The 20,689-nt window shown below is 30.2% G+C and overlaps 1 protein-coding gene and 2 pseudogenes across 1 annotated transcript; all 3 read left to right on the forward strand.

Annotated features, from left to right (window-relative positions):
- The first annotated feature begins 4,934 nt into the window (after window positions 1-4,934).
- Window positions 4,935-6,974, forward strand: LOC110638902 (probably inactive leucine-rich repeat receptor-like protein kinase At5g48380; annotated as a pseudogene).
- A 1,608-nt stretch (window positions 6,975-8,582) lies between these two features.
- LOC110638903 (2-alkenal reductase (NADP(+)-dependent)-like) lies at window positions 8,583-10,553 on the forward strand. The gene is made up of 5 exons (XM_021789634.2): window positions 8,583-8,986; window positions 9,182-9,359; window positions 9,497-9,663; window positions 9,765-9,847; window positions 10,072-10,553. The coding sequence occupies exons 1-5, from the start codon at window positions 8,750-8,752 to the stop codon at window positions 10,448-10,450; spliced, it is 1,044 nt and encodes a 347-aa protein (XP_021645326.2). The 5' UTR covers window positions 8,583-8,749; the 3' UTR covers window positions 10,451-10,553.
- A 7,127-nt stretch (window positions 10,554-17,680) lies between these two features.
- On the forward strand, window positions 17,681-20,209 carry LOC110653616 (2-alkenal reductase (NADP(+)-dependent)-like; annotated as a pseudogene).
- Window positions 20,210-20,689: the final 480 nt, after the last annotated feature.

Consider the following 20,689-nt stretch of genomic DNA (forward strand, 5'->3'; position numbering starts at 1 on the left):
CTGACCAAAACTTGGTGAAATAATTGACCAAAGTGAATTGATTGCAGGCTGCCACTGCACTAAACTGACCAAATGAACAGTAACTGTTCATTTGGTCATAACTCGAGTTAGACAGGTCAAATTAACCTGAAATTTGGCCAGGGGTTAGGGGAGATATAGACCTAAAACTTTCATGAAGAACATCACCCCAGATTATGCCATTAACCCTTTCAAAATCATTGAGCAAAATTAAATTACTGTACTGCAACTCTGCAGATTTTCAGTTGAGCAGCAATGTTTGGATAGCTATAACTCCCTCTAGAAAACTCGGATTTAGGCGATTCTTGAACCGATGGAAACCTAAGACATAGTAGAACATTTCATATGAAGAAAGTGAGACCAAATTATGAACTTAACTTGATCAAATTATTGACCAAAGTTGGATCAAAATCTGCCAGAACCCAAAATTGCAGCATGAACAGTGCACGTAAACAGTAAACTTATTTTGGCCATAACTTGAGCTACAAAACTCCGATTGAGGTGATCCAAAAATGAGAATACACTTAAGACAATAAGGAACATTTTCTATGAAGGAAGTTTTGTTAAATTCCAACAGTAGATCGACCAATGGAATAGTGCAACTTCGGAGAACCAAAACCGAAAATTGGCAATTTTGCCAAAATGACCTAAGCTTTAAACAAATGACCAAAACCAACAAGTTTGGTGACCAAAATGTGGTATGTGGGTGAAGTTGGAGTTCCCATACCTATTAAGCCTTAGAAAGTCAATAATTTGACTTGAATAGTGTAGTGAATAGTAACCCGAAACACAAAATTTCGAGAACGTCGAATTTAACACGTTAGAGCTAGGTAAATGTGAAGTTAAGTTTATTTTGGATTTATTTTAAGTTTTAGTACTAAAACATTGGAAAATTTCGTGTTTCAGTGGAAAAGAATACCGGGACAGAACCCGAGGAGTCGAGTCAAGGCCAACAGGCGACTCGTTTGAGATTTGTGCACAACATATACTTTTATAATCATCTTTTGCATATCGTTTTGAATAATTTGAAATATGGGATTATGGCATTCTTATGATGTTTGATCTAAATTGTTGAAAGTTATTATGTATATTTGAAAAGACAATGTTTAGCAAATTGTTAAGATAAGTTTTGAAACCACAGTGTCATGACCACATATTTGAACACCTCACTAGCACGACTACTGGGGGTAATTAGTTTCGAATTTTGATTCCTTCTATGGAGAAGTGTTGAGGTGTGCCAGTAGAAGAGGATGTGAATGGATATCCATATATTTGAGCTAGCTAGCCTTGTGATATGATTTCTCTTTAGCCTCTGGCTATTGGGATTCATGTGATTTCTCTTAGCCTCTGGCTATTGAGATTCTATTTGTTTCGAATGGCATGATCTAACTGTGGGTTTTATGAAATGTGTTTTGATACTTTGAAATGAACTTGGTTTACATGTAAAATCTCACAATGCATGATTGTATTTAATTTTCATGTTTAGCTAAATTTTTGAATGAATGTGCTTTAAGTTTTGCATAAAGATTATTTTAGTATATTGTGCACCACTGAGTCCTAGTACTCAGCGATAGCTTTTATTGCTGTCGCAGATACAGAGACTACTGAGCAGGCGAGGTATTGAGGTGTGTGAAGTCATCAGCTTAAAGCCTTCGGGTATAATTTATACCCTAACTGTAGATACTTCTTTTGATGTATATATTGCACATAAATATATGGACATGTAAAAATGGGTCTTGAGCAGCTTGTACACAAATTTATGTGAAGTTTGTAATAAAGTTTAGTTTGTGTTTCTTTTGATATAAATTTGTAAGGTTGTGTATAAATTGTTTTGTTTTTAATGAAATATGAATGATAGTGATTGACAGTATTTTGAGAATTATTGAACTTGTGAATTTTGAGAAATTGATTGAGTTTGATTGTGAAACTGAAGTAGTGGTTGAGAAAAACTTTTAGAAGTGCTTTTTACAGGTATTCGAAGAACAGTTTTCTCAAAATACAGAGGAAACTCTGTCAAAATTTTTATAAAATTTACGGAAAACTAAAATGGCCAAAAATATTAATTAGTTTTAATTTCAACTAAATGTTTTAAACGCTTATTAGAAATGCTCACCACTTGTCAAAGATAAGAAAATTGTTTTAAAATCCCTTGTAGGGTACTTAATGAGTTATCGGTAGGTGAAGTTCTGTAGTTCATTAGGTATTCTACGGGATCATGTTACGCCTTAAAGAGGGGTAAGGTGTGACATTTAATGAATTAAAAAAAGAAAACATTTCACTTTCTAATTTTACCCCGTTTGATTTGGATCAGTTTGATACGCGTAGCATCACTCTTTACTTAAATTATCTTTTATCTTATTTAGTTAAAAAAAAGAGAAGTAGTATGATGAATTTTGGAAAATTGTGTGAATAGTAATTGCATTTAGTATAAATAAAGAAAAAATAAAAAAAAATTAATACTCTTTAATATTGTTATTAAATCCAGACCAATTCACCGAGTCGACTCATTAAACCGAATATAAAACTAGACTGGTTCTCTTATTGAACCAGATAAGGAGTTGGCTCAGAAAAATCTAAATGACCTAGTGATTGAACTGGTGACCCGTTAACACAATGACTCAGTGATCCGGCTGATTTAAAATTTTTTAATTTAAAAATTTTAAAATATTAATTATATTAATATTTTAATATTAAAAAATTTAAATTTATATTCATGCAATGAATAAGATATTTTTTAGTTATTATTTTTTATTTATAGTAACACAAGGAATTTGTTACAATATACGTTTATTTTTTTTAATATATAATTAATATTTTACAAATATTAGGAAGATAATTTATAATAATATTTTCATTATATATATAAACTACAAATGAGAATAAAAATATTTAAAATTTAAATATTTTAATATTTTCATATAAATTTTAATAATTTTATTAAGATATATGTAAATATAATTTAATAAATTTGGAAATGTTGATTTTAAAAATAAAATTTTGTTGATTAAAATTATTTAATTATATTAGTAAATGTAATATTAATTAATATATATTTAATTAATTTTTAATAAACTACTAGTTAAATCGTTAACCCACCGATTAAATTAATGACTCGTTGACTCGATCCTTCAGATGGGTCAATATCCTAGCCAAATTTAATAACTATACTTTTTAATCTTATCAAAATATAAATAATTTTGTACAAAAAACAATTTTTAAAAATTAACAAATAAAAGTGGACAAAGGGAATATAATAAAAATAGTCTAAATAGAAATTTCAAATATATATATATATATATATATATATATATATATATATATATATATGTGTGTGTGTGTGTGTGTGTGTGTGTATGTGTGTGTGTAACTAATCCATTTCTTTTGGCAACAAGCAAAAAAAGGGTTCAGATACTTGAAGTACTATTTAATGGAAGATGAGAAGATTAAGACATTATCAATATAAACAATGCAAAAAGCAGAATATTGATTAAAAATATCATTTATGATTTTTTGAAATTCAGATTGAGCATTTTTCAAACCGAATGGCATAATATTCCATTCAAATTGGCCAAAAGGGGCAACTTTCCAATCTTCAAAATATTCTAGAAAATTTTCTCTCTATTTTAAAGCAAGTAACTTCTCAAAAGTATTTGATCAAAATTACTTTGAAAATTTCTGATGATTTCATATTGGATACTATTGCTCTCTTTGATACAGATGCTGATTTTAATTGTATCAAGGAAGGAATAATTAAAATTATTCAATTATATTAGTAAATTTAATTAAGGGGTTTAATTAAAATATATGATTTATTAATAATTACTTAGATACTTTTTAAATAAATTAATTTACTAATGATGATAATTATACAATGATTAACTAATCGAATCATTTCATAACATAATTATGCAATGGTTAACTGAAGTTCTAGAATTGTTCTATAATTATAAAAATAAAAATACTTTTTGTGACACCCCTCACCCGTCTATAGTGTAGTCGAGTAAGGCATGTCACATTTGGTACTAGAACAGTAGAATGTACGGAATTGCTACAGAGAGAGTGTTACATTTTTATTAATATTGTGATAAAAATAAATACTTCTATTTTTTTTGAATAAAATTAACTTGCTAAAATTTAAGTGGAATTGATATTAATTAAAAAAATATAATAAATATTTAATATTATAAATTATTGAACTTTAAATATATTGATGGCTTAAAATTAAAAATTTGTCCAATTTATTTCAAATTTAACTTTTCTAACATAATCATGAAAATTAAATTTAATTAAAATTATAGATTAAATAAAATATATGACATGATTTTAATTTTTAATATTATAAAAGAAAAAGCTTTTTTGTCTAATATGAGTATAGAGAAACTTTATTAAGGGAGAATTTTAATAATAACAATAAAATTATGAGAAAAAATTATTAAATTTTTAAATTATGAAAAAAAATTACAAGAAGTGTTCTACACTTCCATTATCCAGTAATTTAAAGTTTAAAGAATAGTTTTGGTAACTGTGGATTTATTGGGAAAGAATAATGTTAAAATAGAATTGACAGCAGGAAGAGGCCAAAGGAAATGACAATTTGATTTTTTTCTCGTCAAGGAGGTTTGTATCTCTCTTTTGATCGGTTAATAAAGAATTTGGAATTTTTTATAAAATTACTAATAAATCCCGAAGAGCTTTTAGGTCCAGTGCCCCTTGCCCCTATGTTAATCTATCCCTGCCTACTATGATGTTTCTTGTGTTTCAATTATAGTTCAAGCTCTTCTTGGACCTAGTCTATGAAATCACTCGCCATTTTTCTTGAAAGTTTTTGTTAATCTCTGGTTCCCTGGCATTTAGTTGCAGCTTGGAGATTGATAAGCTTCCAAATTCAAATGGCCCATTACAGAGTAATTATTTCAGTTTCTCTCTACGCTTGTATGTGGGCACTACTGGGTACTTCTACAACTAGTACGCTTCCCAGTGATATTTCTTGCTTAAAATCGATTAGAGATTCTGTGGAAGACCCTGATAATTTGTTAAGATCTTCCTGGAACTTCAAGAACGATTCAGATGGCTTCATATGCTCCTTTGCAGGAGTTGAGTGCTGGCATCCTAACAAGAATAGAGTCTTAAGCCTCACACTACATAAGATGAAGCTCAAGGGCCAGTTCCCTCGAGGGATTGGGAACTGTACAAGTTTAACAGGCTTGGACCTTTCAGGTAATGAGTTCCATGGACCAATTCCGTTAGAAATGGGGAAAAGGATACCACTTGTTACGAGACTTGATCTTTCCTTCAACAATTTTTCCGGTGAAATCCCATCAAGCATTGCCGATTGCTCTCTTCTGAATGTCCTTAATCTAGACCACAACCGACTGATAGGTCATATTCCACAAGAAATTGGTGGGCTCGGTAGGATCAAGACCTTTAGTGTCTTCCATAATCTATTATCAGGGCAAGTACCAATCTTCGCAAACGCTACAGTTTCAGCTGACGCCTACGCAAATAACAATGGACTCTCCGGGGGACCTTTGAAAAGATGCCCTGAGAGTTCAAGGAAATTTAATTGGAGATTTGATTATTCATTCAAAGGTGGGGTTGTAATTGGTTATGCATTTTCTCTGGTTTCAGCTATTGTTGTATATGCGTCCTATTGTGTACCTTGGGTGTATATGGGGAAGAAGAATGGGATGATCACAATTCCAGAACTGGTAATGTTGATGATGCTGAGGAGGAAAAACAAAAAGACACAGCTTGAACAACTGGGTAGCCTGTCAACCATGGAGCTTCTGCTGGAGAAAGAGGTAATCTGTCTCCTTCTGTGTCTCTCTCCCCTTCACTAGTTCCATTTTTTTTTTTTTTTTTTTTTTTGCAAATGGAGACTTTAATTTATATGTTTTATAGAAGATTTTAATCGTACTTTATATATAACTAATAAAGCATAGGAACCCTTCCATCTATTTTACAGTTTTAAAAACTTGCACATTTCAGTACCTAATAAGCATGAATCTGTCTTCAGATTTCTACGTCAGAGCACTTTGTTACAAGAATGAGTTTTATAGATCTGTGCAACGCCACTGAAAATTTTAGCAGACATAATATCATTGGGGTGGGACAAATAGGGACCATGTACAAGGCAAGCCTTCCTAATGGATGGTCCCTCGCAGTCAAGAAATTATAAATTTCTGAACAATCTGAAGAACAGTTCATATCTGAATTGAAGACATTAACTAGATTGAGACATGATAACTTGATTCCACTTCTCGGATTCTGCAAAGAATCAAAAAACAAGGCTTTTTGTGTATAAATATGTATCAAATGGAAACCTTTTCGATTGGTTACATTCAGGGGAAGGCAAGAAGAAAGTGCTGAATGGGCCTTTGAGGATGAAAATTGCTGCTGGTATAGGAAAAGGCTTGGCATGGCTCCATCATTGCTGGAGTTTCCGTGTGGCTCATCTTAACATAAGCTCAAAATGTATTTTACTTCATAAGAATTTTGAACCCAAGTTATCAAACTTTGGAATGTCTACCTTCATCAATCCAAATGAGGTGACCTCAAGCAGGGGTTTCTTCATGGACGTTGAATTTTGGGAGGAGTGTTTTCTCAAGGAAAATGTTTTCAACTTCGGAATTGTGCTTCTTGAGTTGATTACAGGCAAAATGAGTACTGTTTTGAGCAGTTCTCATGGAAGCTTGGATGAATGGTTAAGTGATCTCTGTTCTAGCTCTTCAAATCTATATGATGTATTATTGATGAGCTTCTGATAGGGCAAGGACATGATAATGAGATCTTTCAGTGCCTGAGAATAGCACGTAATTGTCTTCAGCGCTTTCCAGACCAAAGGCCAACCATGCTTGACGTTTACATGGCAATTAGTAACATTAATTATAGCTAATTGAACTCTGCAAATCGAAATTAGTGCAGCAAATTCACAGATGATATATTTATGCAGGACAACAATGTGCATGCTTTCCTTTTTTTTTTTTTCTTTTCCTTTTATATGTATGATTTTAGGAATATCTGAATATTTTTAAGTTTAATATATATATTTTATCTTATTATAAATACAGTTACTGTATGTGTAAATGTAGTGTAGAGTAATAGCATAAATCGTGTTGGAACTCTCACAATTATCATGCAAGAGATGCTAATAATTATTATAATAATAGTTTCTTATGTTTATACAAATTTATTATAATTATTATTTTTCATTTGTTTATTGAGAAAATCAATTCAAATTTAAGACATTACAATTTTAAAAATAATTATAGCATTATTAAATAAAAGCTTTTATTAAAAAAAATTTAATGATGAACTAATAAAATCTAAGCATTAAGTAATCAATATGGTTACTGGCAAATAATTTTAAAAACTTTAGAATTTAATTAAAAAAAAAAAAGAACTTACTTTATATATATCTATATAAAAATTAACGAATGGAAGGCTAGGGAATGATGAGAGATGGCAAGAGGAAGTAAGATTAATTATTGGGAAACTCAGGCTTCTATTAGAGCTGCACAGGCCTTAGCCACTTTGTTCCCTTCCATAGCTTTTTCTTTGGTCAGGAGAAATGGTAATGGAGCTGTTCATCTAGTTGCTAAGCTCCTAGCCTGAGGAACTTTTCTCTTTAATTGGGTTCAGTCATCCCCAGCGGAGCTCAGCTTCATTTTATGTTCTGATGCTCAAAGGGCCTTGTGAATGTATCTAGTTTGCAGTATATATATATAAAAGAAGGAACGCCCAACATATTGGTGGCAATATTGAGCCAAGACCTTTTAAATTTTAATTATTTTGATTCAGTTAGATTCTAATGAATATTCTATTTTAAAATCAAATCAATTAATTAATTTTTTAAAAATTAAAAATTAAATGAAATTAAATTAAAATTTTAATTTAATTCAGCTTAATTAATTATTTTTACTTAAATCAAATTATATTTGCTCATCCCTAACTTTTGACAATGGTTAGATTATTGCCTCTAACCCGTTTATTCACCTCTACCTTTTTCACGGCCTCGCCTCTATTCCAATCATTTATTTCCATCTTTCGATTCAATTGTTTCAGTGTTCCCTACAAGTTTTGATTATAATGTTTGGAAAAACAAGCCCATAGCTTTGTCACAGCCTCATATTTGCTTTCATTGACTTGGAAAATCAAGCTTGGGTGCCAAATTAATTTTGAGCTTTTCATTTAAGTTTTAAAAGTCCAATTTTTAGAAAAAAATAAAATAAATAATATTTTTTTTCTAATTTAAATAATAAAAATATTAATTTTATATCTAATATTAGAAAATAAAATTTATAACCCAACCCAACATCATTAAAAATGATATATAATTTTAATATTTAAAATTATAGAAAATAATATTTCATTATTAAAATATAACATCTTATTAAAGCAAAATTAATTTGAATTTTAATAAAAATTTAAATTAATGATCTCAAAAATAAAAATGCAATTGAATTGTACATGTCGAAAAAAAATATAAGAAACAAATTAAACATTATTGAAAAGACGAAGAAGAAGAAGAAGAAGAAGAAGAATCTCAAAGGGCTGCTGCTAGGTGCCCTTTGACATATTTGGACGGCCTTGCAACCCAAATTGACTAGTTCATTGCCTTAGGCCCTTTAAAAGGTAAACAACTCTCTTCACTTTGCTTCAAAAGAAGAAAAAACATAAACCAAGTGATCATCGAGAGACAGACTTCGAGAAATCAAAGAAACATTATATAATGGCCGAGGAAGTGTTCATCAGCAACAAGCAGGTGGTATTGAAGAACTATGTAACTGGGTTTCCACAAGAATCTGATTTGGAAATTATCACTTCCTCTACTAAGCTCAATGTCCCTGAAGCCATTCAAGATGCTGTTTTGGTAAAGAATCTCTACTTGTCTTGTGATCCTTATATGCGTGGTTGCATGAGCAAGCCTGTAGGCCCTTCCATTGTTTCTTCTTTCGAGCCAGGAAAGGTTAGTGCATCATATATAACAATACCCAGTTTAACACATTGCATTTTTCAGTTTAGGCTCCATCGTTGATAATAATAATAATAATAATAATAATAATAATAATAATAATAATAATAATAATAATAATAATAATAAGATTTTCCATATGTAAACTTTTTTTTTTCGGTGATTTGATTATCTGAATTATATATGCAGCCCCTTTATGGATTTGGAGTTGTAAAAGTTGTGGATTCTACACATCCAAATTTCAAGAAAGGAGACTTGGCTTGGGGTTTTACCAAATGGGAAGAGCATAGTCTCATAATATCACCACAGCTTTTATTTAAAATTCATCATAATGATCTGCACCTTTCCTACTACACTGGAATTCTGGGTAAAGCTTTCTATTCTTCTTCAGACTTATTAATTACTTCTGCTCAATGAGAGCTGTAGACTTTAGCATTAATTTGATATAAATTATAGTGATGAAAATTGAAAACTCATACATTAATTAATCCTTGTGCTTCTTAGGTGTCCCTGGTATCACTGCCTATGGCGGTTTTCATGAGGTATGCTCTCCTAAGAAAGGAGAGTACGTCTTTGTATCAGCAGCATCTGGTGCCATTGGTCAGATTGTTGGCCAACTAGCTAAATTATTGGGTTGCTATGTTGTTGGAAGCGCTGGATCAAACGAAAAGGTGAGCCAATACATTTTCAAAACATTATTAAGGATATTTCTTTTTCATTTTTATAAATCTGCATGCTGATTTTCTCTTCCCATTCATTTCCTCAATGCAAGGTTGATATGCTAAAGAACAAGTTCGGGTTCGATGAGGCTTTCAACTATAAGGAAGAGTCTGACTTAGATGCAGCTCTTAAAAGGTATTAAATTTTAATCATCATTCTCACGTCACGCTAGAGTAAGAAGTTTGCAAGACTAAACATCTGCTTGATTCAATATTAAGAATGGGTTGATTTTAATTCCATGAAAATAAAATAGATTGGACTTAACTCTACCTTTGAGGATTGTACAATTCATATATGGAGTACTTTAGTCTTATATCCGGTCAATGGGACAACATTAATGTTGTGTAATGGTGTGGCAGGTGTTTTCCTGAAGGCATAGATATTTACTTCGACAGTGTTGGAGGAAAAATGCTCGATGCAGTGCTTCTGAACATGAGGATCCGAGGTCGCATTGCTGCATGTGGAATGATCTCTCAGTACAATCTTGACAAGCCTGAAGGTCTTCGTAACTTGATGTCTATTATCGGGAAACGAGTTCGCGTGGAAGGATTCGTGACTGGTGATTTTTATCACCTTTATCCAAAATTTCTGGAACTGGTTATTCCTTATATTAAACAAGACAAGATTGTATATGTAGAAGATGTAGGTGAAGGACTTGAGAGTGGTCCGACATCTCTCATCGGACTATTCACCGGCCGGAATGTTGGAAAGCAGTTGGTGGTTGTTTCTCATGAATGATAGCCCTGCTGGAAATGGATCGTCTTTTACTTGTATCAGAAGTATTCTATAATTTTCTTCACTTCAATATATTTTTTCGTACAAGGCAGTTGGATTAGTGTCATGTAATAAGTTCATTGTTTTGTTAAAATTTTATTTGATTATATTTTATTACGTTGAATTACATAATGTTAAATTTTAAGATTGAAATTCTAAAAAAGAAAAAAAAATTAAGGGACCAAGTATGTATTTCTAAAAACTTTATGAAAAATATACATGTAAAAATAAATTTTACACAAAGTCTGAGAGGCCATGGTCCTCCAAAAATACATGTAGCTCCGCCCAACATGTTAAAATAATTAAATCACTGGAAGAGAGAAAATTATAAGGGTGATAGTGTTAATTGAAATAAAATAAACAATTTTAATATTTTAATAAACTTAATTAAATTGAAATAAATTTAAAATTTTAATCAAATATTAATAAATAGTTATTTCATCTTAAAATATATGATAAAAATTTAATAAATTTAAAAGTTAAAGAAATTTATTTTCATTTTATCAATTAAGGTCAAATATAAAAATTGAATAGAAACTTCAACATGGATGATGGTGGTAAGAGAAATTAAAGATCTACCAGTACTTGTAGTAGTCTCCCACAAAACAATTTTTAGAGCACCTTATTGGTAAGAAGCATATTGGAGACTTTTTTCTGAACTTGTTGGCCATTTTGAATCTTTTAGGTTTGCCTATGTATGTTATGGGGTGATATCAAACAAATAAATAAATAATGAACTCTTAGATGAATGACACTTATATCCACACAAAGAGGTTGTATGTACTCTGTTATAAGGAATGACGAGTCTCTTGGCAAGAATGTATATGCCTCAAAAAGGAGTCGAATATTCTTCAAGGTGTGAATATATGAGTCCTTAGATAAAGGTTATGTGCACTCAGAAGAGATCGGACATCTCATGAACCCAACAGCATGAGAACCCATTTTATAATACTACCACCCTAGTCCTGATCTCACTACCAATCCTGAATCAAAGAAGTCATCCAACTAACCTCAAAATTGAAAGTAGACATATGGACCACATAATGGAAAATGAAGACGACCATCAGTTTATTCCTAGGAAAATTATATTGACATTAAGGACCCTCCCCCATTAGCTTTACACATATTAAATAAATATTAGCTCGCTTGTTATATAAATAAGGACTCTCCCCTACTGGGGAGGATGGATTTTTTTAGCCTGCGCCATGCCTATTGTGAGAATGTTCTTCTTATGTCTACAATACGCTGGAAAAGCAGTTGTATTTTCCTACAAGTATGCTCTAGCACCTATATTCTCCCAAAACCCTTCAGCCACATGTTATTATTTCAAGTATTTTCCCAATCCTTAGTTATCAATTGACGTCCTCTGTGGGAACGAAGCAAGTCTTGCTGAAGTCCCTTAAACCTAATATTCATTTACTATATGCTGATAGAGTTCCACATGGCAAATGAAGAAAATCCCTTTCCCAACATAGTCACAGTTGGCTAAAATACTAACCTTGCAGATGCCCCTCCATCGACTCAGCCTCTATCTACCATTCCTAATTTTTGGGCCTCCCTATTTGGGACCCTTTCTGTCAATAATCTTAGTACAACATCTTCCTCTAACCCTCCTCACCACACTTCGACCAACAATGACCTTTAAATAATGTCTCTTCAAATGTCTCAGATGAATGCTTTGTTGAACAAGGCAATGCAACAGAGAGGACTAATTCCCCCTACATATCTATGTCTGAAATACGAGTCCCAGCAAAGGAAGAAAACTTGAAGGAAAGATTCACCATCCCTAGGTGCCCTTATACCAGTAGAAGGAAAGATTTGCTTACCCTTGACTCTAAGGCAGGCACCCTTAGCCCGTACTCAATATGCAACCTTCCTAGTGGTCCGACTACCATTATTGTATAATGCCATCCTTGGACAATTAGTGTTATACGACTTCAAGATAGCCATGAGCATCAAATATCTAATGATGAAATTCAAAACGATAAATGGGATAGCCACTATAAGAGGAAGATCAGAAGAAGCCCAAGCAGTGTACCTAGCCACCGTGGAAGCCCATGAGGAAAAAGAAGGGAATGAGAAAGTATTGGAAGTACAGGATAAAGGAAAGGAACAGAGAACTAACTGAACCAACAGAACCATTCAAATCTTTCCCATTACAAGAAGATGAAGCTGACCCAGAGAAGTTGTTTTACCTTAATTCCAATCTACTCAAAGATTGTCAAGATTGATTCAAGAAAATGCAAGAGAATTTGCATGGAAACCCTCTGATATGCTAAGAATAGATCTAGAGCTCATGACGCACAAGCTCAATGTATATTAAGAGGCTAAACTAGTTAAACAAAAGAAGAGAGTATTCGGACCAAAAAAGCAGTTGGCCATGCATTCGGAGGTGGAAAAACTAGTGGAAGTAGGATTTGTTAGAGAATTCATGTACTCGATATGGTTGGCGAATCTAGTACTAGTAAAGAAATCCAATGGGAAGTATCAAATGTGTATTAAATTCACTGATTTGAACAATACTTGTCCTAAAGACAGTTATTCCCTTCCCAATATCAATAAACTTGTAGATGCCACTGTTAGCTTTGAGTACTTGTCTTCTCTTGACGCTATGTCTTGATATCATCAAATCCCTATGGACAAAGATGATGAAGAAAAAGCATCATTTATAATGAAAGATAAAAGTTACTATTACAAGGCTATGCCATTTAGGTTAAAAAACACTGGGACAACTTATCAATCATTGATAAACAAAACATTTAAAAACCTAATAGGAAGAAACGTCGAAGTGTATGTAGATGACATGATTGTTAAAAGCAAATCCTTTTAAAGAATATGTAGCCGATTTGGAGGAATTATTTTTAGTCTTGCACAAATTCCAAATGAAATTGAATCCGACCAAGTGTGCTTTCTTCATAGGGGGGGTGAATACTTAGGGTACATGGTCAGTAGCCGAGGAATAGAACCCAATCACGAAAAAGTCCAAGCCATCCAAGACATGATCGCTCCGACTTGTAACCAAAACATTCAGAAGTTAACTAGATGAGTGGTAACCTTAAGCATATTTATGTCTAAATCAGCAGAAAGATGCCTCCCTTTTCTTCAAAAAAACTTTGAGAAGTACTTAATTTTGAATGGACAGAAGAATGTCAAGTAGCTTTTCAAAAACTCAAGGAATACCTCAATTCCCCTCAAATCCTTAGCTGACCTATACTTGGAGAAGAGGTGTACATATATTTAGCAGCATCAGACCAAGCAGTGCGATATTAGTTCAAGAAGAAGATAATATTCAAAACCAATACTCTATGTTAGTAAAGTACTGAAGGATGTTGAGTTGAGGTATCTTAACATAGAAAAATTGTCTTTGCATTCTTGTTTGCTATCAAGAAATTCAATGTATACCTGGAGGCACATCAAGGAGTGGTTGTCATAGACCAACCTCTAAAACGAGTACTACATCGACCTGAGACTTCTAGAAGAATGTTAGCCTGGTCAATCGAAATTGCACATTTGATTTATTTGTTATTTATTTTGTTTAATTTTTTTAATAGTTCATAGTCTTAAAAAGTTAAAATATTTAATTTTATTTAATATCTATCATTTTATAAGTATTATTGTTATTTTATTTTAAATTATTATAAAAAATTGTTCAGTTTAATTTACTTTTTTTTATTTTATTACTCTTTAAATTTTAAAATTTATATGATATTTGATTGTAGCATTGCTAACAATAATAGATCTTTTATTTAACAAATTACAAGAGATCATTGAATATGTGAAATGAAATAGAACTTATAATTATAATACACTTATATGTCGATCTCAACATATAATTTATTATATCAAAACAAATACGCAATTTATTATATTATAGAACTTCTAATTCTCAATATATTGAATAATGTTAGAGTTTTATTAGTTTTTATAATAGCATTATAAAAAATTAAAAATAATATTTTTTTCACATATAATGCTATTATTTTTTTTCCTTTTCCAAATGAAAACAGGACATAGATTTTTTTCCCTTTTTATTATAATTATGTATAATATTTTTTTATATTTTTATTTTTATTGTAACATTTTATTTTTATTTAATTATTTATTTAATATGTAAATATAAATAGAAAGAGACTTTTTAATATAATTGAATTCATATTATAGCAAATTTATATTTTTATAACTTATCTATTAAATATAAATAAAGCTTCGTTCTTGGATAAAAATTTTTTGTTACGATTCTTTTCTATGGAAGATATGTTGGTTTTTATTAAGCTTTTAAATTTTTTAAATATTATTTAATAATCTAGTTATATTTTATAAAATATAAATAGAAAAATTCTTAATATTTTTATAGTAATTAATTAATATTTTTAAAATAATTAAATTAAGTAATTGTAATAACTATATAATAATACTTTAATTGATTTATAAGTTTGCACCTTATTCTTATTTTTATATATTATAAATAAATAAATTATGGATAGAAATCTAATCTCTCAAAATCATTAAACTTTATTATATTGATTCAATTTAATTATTATATTTTTTTTATTGTAAAAGTTAAATTATTAAATATATTAAAATAATTTTTAATTTTTAATTTTTAATTAAATTATTTTATTTAATTTTTAATATAAATAATTTTAATTGAAATTTAAATTTGAGATATTATAATTTTAAATAATTTTTTTTAATAAATGAGCAAAATTTATATAATGGTTTAATTTTTTTTTTTTTAATTTACACTGAATTTTGATGAGCCGACCATGCAAGTCCTAGAATCTAATGAAGGGAATGAAAGCCGCGATATAAGAGAAAAGAGAATCCAAATCCAATTTTATATGTTATAGATTGCGTCGTCAAATACGTCAGCATGACGAGATTTATGAAAGGGATGCCAGATATTTTAATGGGCTAACTGAAAATAATTTTAATTTAATAAATAAAAAAGTATTATTTGGAAATAATAATAATAATAATAATAATAATAATAATAATAATAATAAATATTTGTCATTAAAATTTTCTTTCTAAGAATATTTTTTATTAATTACAAAAATTTAATATAATAAGCAAAACATATTATTTTCCTGTTGATATTATTGCAAAGAATTTATATGTATATTTTTTATTAAATTTGATAAAATTATAATTAGTATTATAATTTAAATTAAAATTGATAAAATTGAAATGCTATGATAGATTTTTTTTAACAAAAAAATCCAATAAAATATTTGTATTAGCATGAATAATTGTTTTTATAAGAAAAATGTCAAATGCCATATATTTTTAAACACTAAATTTCATATTAAATGTAATAAATACCATATGTATTTTTCTAATATGTCAAGAAATTTCAAAAGAAAAAAATTATCCAGATTTAAATTTAAATTTTATTATAAATAAACATTCAATTATTACATTAATGATTAATAATTATATGCAATTTTTTAATTAAATTAAATTAAATTTTTTAATCAAATTTTGTAACTTTCTCCTGCAATTAATTTTGGATATTAATGCTTATAAAGCAGGCTAAGCTTTTCCTAAAAATTTCTACGGTTCTGTTTAGAGTAAGTAACTATTTTACTTCTATTTAGAAATAGGTAAGTTAATAGAGAGTAAGAATAAGTAAGGGTAAATCCTATTCTTCCTTGTCCCTCAAATTTCTTTTTTTTTTTCATCACAATTTGAGGTGTAAAGAGGGGTAAGGAAGAAGAGATAAGAGTTGCGAATATTTTTATTTATACACCTCTTTAAATTTACCCCTCTTTCATCTTTCTCAAATATAAAAAATATATATTATCTCTATTTGCCTTTTTATTAATTCACTCATTCCTAAACATGAAAATTTTTTTTTATTATAACCATTCTCACCCTTTTTCTTCCTTAACTTTTTTTACTTTTCCATTACTTATACTTCATTCACCCAATCCAAACAAAAACGTGTTATTTTCTAAGACAAGTTTGGCTTACTAATTAATATTATTATATTGGTGTATTAATTTTTTTAATCAAATATTAAAATTATAATTTAAAAAAATAATTAAATTTAAAAATTAATTTTCATTAAACTTATACATAGCACAAGTATTTAACTAATTAATTTTATATTTTACTCCTGACAGAATTAAAAAAGTTGCTTAAGACAACCCATCCAATATTTTCTCTTATCTTGCAAGCTCATATGTGTAGTAAGAATCCAAAAATAGCATCAGATATATGCAAATTATAATAATATTAACATGGAAAAAATTACTGAAAATAAGATTGTGATGGGCAAATAGAAGGATAATTGATTAAAAATTAATAAGTTTGTTTTTTTTTTCTGTTAAATGGGTTCACAACCTCCATTATTAAAAAAAATTAAAGAAAAAAAAACTAACCAACAAATGGTTTTTATGGAAATAAAAAAAAATTAAATAAAAATAAATAATAACCAAGATTTTATCAATTGAATAGGCACAATAACCTGTTACTGCAACTAACATTCTTTAATTGATAAGACAAATAACTATAATATTAATATGTAAAATTATTTTTAAAAAATTTTAAAGAGTTAATGTTGACAATTTATATAGAAATAAAAACATAAAAGTAATTCACTTTCATTTAAAGAAAAAACATCATCACTATTATTTTTTTTTCTTTTAATTTCTCTTAATAAATCACAATTTGAGTGATCTGCCATACAAATTAGGTATAAGCCAGTTCAGCTTATAATTTTCCTTGCAAATGGTCTAGTTTTTCTGTAAAATCTAGAAACTACTCCTTCCTTTCATAAAATTTACTGCTAATATTAGCTGTGAAACAAAGGTGCTGTACTAATCACACAGTATTTTCCTCAGCATAAGTGCTATTTAAGTAAAATTTTTTTAATATTGACAATTTTAATATTTAAATTTATTATTTTATAAGTAAAATTTACTTGAAAATTAATTCTATATAACTGATTCAATTTTATTGATAAATTATTATTATTATTATTATTATTATTATTATTATTATTAAAAATGCTACTTGTTATGAAAATTTCAAATTAATTTTAAATTTAGAATATTTTTTAAATTCTAAAATTTAAATTAATTAATATAAAATTAAAACAATTAGATAAAATCATCAACAAGTATAATTAATAAACAGATTTGGAATTTTATTTTTTCCAATTAGCCAATTTTGGGTGTGAAAGTTCAGATTATCTCTAAAACCTAGAAACGGCTCTTTCCTTTCACATTTGTTTGCCGCCAATTGCAGCCCTCACCAGTAGTTCACTGTTCACGCTTCGGCCGTGCTCCTCCTTCCTCCTTTGCCATATTCGATCCTATATAAGGCGCCCTCTCCAGAGCAACAAAAACTAATTAAAAGGTACGGAACGAAGAACAATGGCTGAAGAAGTGAGCAACAAGCAGGTGTTATTGAAGAACTATGTTACTGGGTATCCTAAAGAGTCTGATTTGCAAATTATCACTTCCTCTATAAAGCTTAAGATCCCAGAAGGCACTCAAAATGCTGTTTTGCTCAAGAATCTTTACTTATCTTGTGATCCTTATATGCGAGGCCGCATGACAAAGCTCGACACCCCTTCCTTTGTTCCTTCCTTCCAGCCAGGAGAGATCAGTGAATCATATATAATACCCAGTTGAATTTACTTCATTTTGTGTTCATTTTTTTTTCTGGATGTTTTGAGATTTCTTGATGTAATTTTCAGTACCCATAAGACCCTTTGGATCAACGAGTTGACGTCCATTGAGAATTCAATCATTCCTTGCTGGTTAACACAATCAATCTTCATAGAAAATTTAAGAAATGAGTTCTATTTGAATGTGTAGGAAATTTCAATTTTCTCGTTTTGTTGGTTTTCAATTTTAGATAAGGTTTTTGGTGACATGATGTTGTGAATTATGCAGCCTCTTAGTGGATATGGAGTGATCAAAATTCTGGATTCTACACATCCAAATTACAAGAAAGGGGACCTGGCTTGGGGTTTTACTGGATGGGAAGAGTATACTCTCGCAGTTGATCCTCAGGGTTTTATTAAAATTGAACAAACTGATCTCCCTCTTTCCTATTATAGTGGAATTCTAGGTCAGTTTTTTCTTTTTTTTTTTTTTTGTTAAATTAGTTTCAAATTTAATAACCTCAGTTTTACTGCTCCTGCAAATGAAAGCTGAAGGTTTTAGCACATGAAAGTATGATTTGAAATAATGTGTTATATAAAGCATCTTGGACTTGTAAATTTCTACTGAAAGGAAGATAGTATTTTTCTAGCAATCCTACAACCTGATGGTTAAAACTCTTACTTCTTTTGTTATTTTGTGCTTCTTAGGTATGCCTGGTGTGACTGCCTAGGCTGGTTTTTATGAGGTATGCTCTCCTAAGAAAGGAGAATATGTCTATGTATCAGCAACATCTGGTGCAGTTGGTCAGATTGTTGGGCAATTGGCAAAATTATTGGGTTGTTATGTTGTTGGAAGTGCTGGATCAAAAGAAAAGGTGAGGAAACTCCTAGAAGCATTGCATCCAATATGTTAATTGGCTGGTTAAGTACTAAGCAGATTGCATTGGATTACCTCTGCATTCATTTTCAAGGAAAATATGCAAATTCATTCCTTTGGTTTGTTTGGTTTATTTGACCATAATTGGAATTATTTGTGCCATTGAAAAGCTCTCCCAACTGTTACGTAATAAAAGTTCAATTTACAAATATAAATACAGAGCCATATATTTTTTGAAAGCATTGTACATTGCGTATGCCTTTTACTGCACAGAAACCCTTCAACTAAGCATAGACTAGCCACTAGTAGTCTTTTTCTCTTGCTAAATAGTAGTCAAGATACGTTAATCGATTCATGGAGCATTTTCTTTTTTATCATTTAACTGTTTTATTTTCTTCTTAATCACTTCTAAAACACCAGGTTGATCTGCTGAAGAACAAGTTCAGATTTGATGAGACATTCAACTACAAGGAAGAGCCAGATTTAGATGCAGCTCTTAAAAGGTCAGTAGTATTAAATTCTAAACATCATTCTCATGCTTTGATCTAATACATTCTGGTACATCACAATAAAGTTTTCACAAGAAATGTCTAATAGGATGTCCTGTTCTCAAGAATCATGTTGATAGTATTCAATAGAATTCTGTGACCAGCGTTCATGGGGAGAAATTCTGATTATGCAGGTATTTTCCTGAAGGCATAGATATTGACTTCGAAAATGTTGGAGGGAAAATGCTTGATGCAGTACTCCTAAAATGAGGATTCTTGGACGGATTGCTGTGTGTGGAATGATCTCTCAGAACAATCTAGAAAAGCCTGAAGGTGTACACAACCTAGCATCTGTTATTGGGAAACGAATTCGCATGGAAGGATTCTTGGCTGATGACTTCTATCACCTCTATCCAAAATTTCTGGAAACGGTTATCCCATACATCAAAGAAGGTAAGATTGTATCTGTAGAAGATGTTGCTGAAGGACTTGAGAGTGGTCCGACATCTCTAGTAGGATTATTCTTCGGCCGCAATGTCGGAAAACAGTTAGTGGTTGTTTCTCGTGAATGATATATGATTTTAGTCTACTGTAAGTGGACCTTTACAGACTTTTAGAGGGTTCATGAGAACACATGTTAGCCGCTATTCGAGTTGTTTACCTGCTATAAAGAAATGTCGCTCTTTTTCAATGGATTTTCTAATAAAGTGGAATGATTGGCCTCCTTGATTTCATTATCATATTGGCTTGCTGGGATGTTAGAAAATTAGCAAATGACTCCAAAAATTAGGCCACCCTTTCCACCAAGATATTGTTATTAATTTACCATCTGCAAACTTCAGTTTGCAATATCTAGATCAGCTGGAAGGTAGATTCAGAAGAACTTCAATAGGAAATCAATGATACGTTTCTTTGGAAAGACTTTACAGGAAACCTTCCAGAAATCAATCTGAACTCTAGTTAAAATCAGTGAAAACTGCAGATTGTCACAATGTTTTGAAAGATAAAAGGGGCATTGGGGATGATTGATGTGCGCAGCATTGTTCTTACTTTTGCAGAGGGGTTGTTTCCATAATGTTTTGAATGATATTTGAAACAAAATATATTGCAATATTTTCTTCAACAAAGATATTTGAACAAAATTTGAAACAAAACTGGCAAGCTACAGAACACTGATTCACCATCGAAACTCACAAACTACTACTAATTGTATCTTGTCT

This window comes from Hevea brasiliensis, chromosome 2 (genome assembly GCF_030052815.1).
Source record: "Hevea brasiliensis isolate MT/VB/25A 57/8 chromosome 2, ASM3005281v1, whole genome shotgun sequence".
Taxonomy (NCBI): Eukaryota; Viridiplantae; Streptophyta; class Magnoliopsida; order Malpighiales; family Euphorbiaceae; genus Hevea; species Hevea brasiliensis.

Excerpts from the sequence above, each read along its gene's own strand:
- LOC110638903 (XM_021789634.2), top strand. The coding sequence starts at position 8,750 with ATGGCCGAGGAAGTGTTCATCAGCAACAAGCAGGTGGTATTGAAGAAC. Across the intron at positions 8,987-9,181 it reads CTTCTTTCGAGCCAGGAAAG|CCCCTTTATGGATTTGGAGT; the intron begins GTTAGTGCATCA and ends TTATATATGCAG. Across the intron at positions 9,848-10,071 it reads TTAGATGCAGCTCTTAAAAG|GTGTTTTCCTGAAGGCATAG; the intron begins GTATTAAATTTT and ends ATGGTGTGGCAG.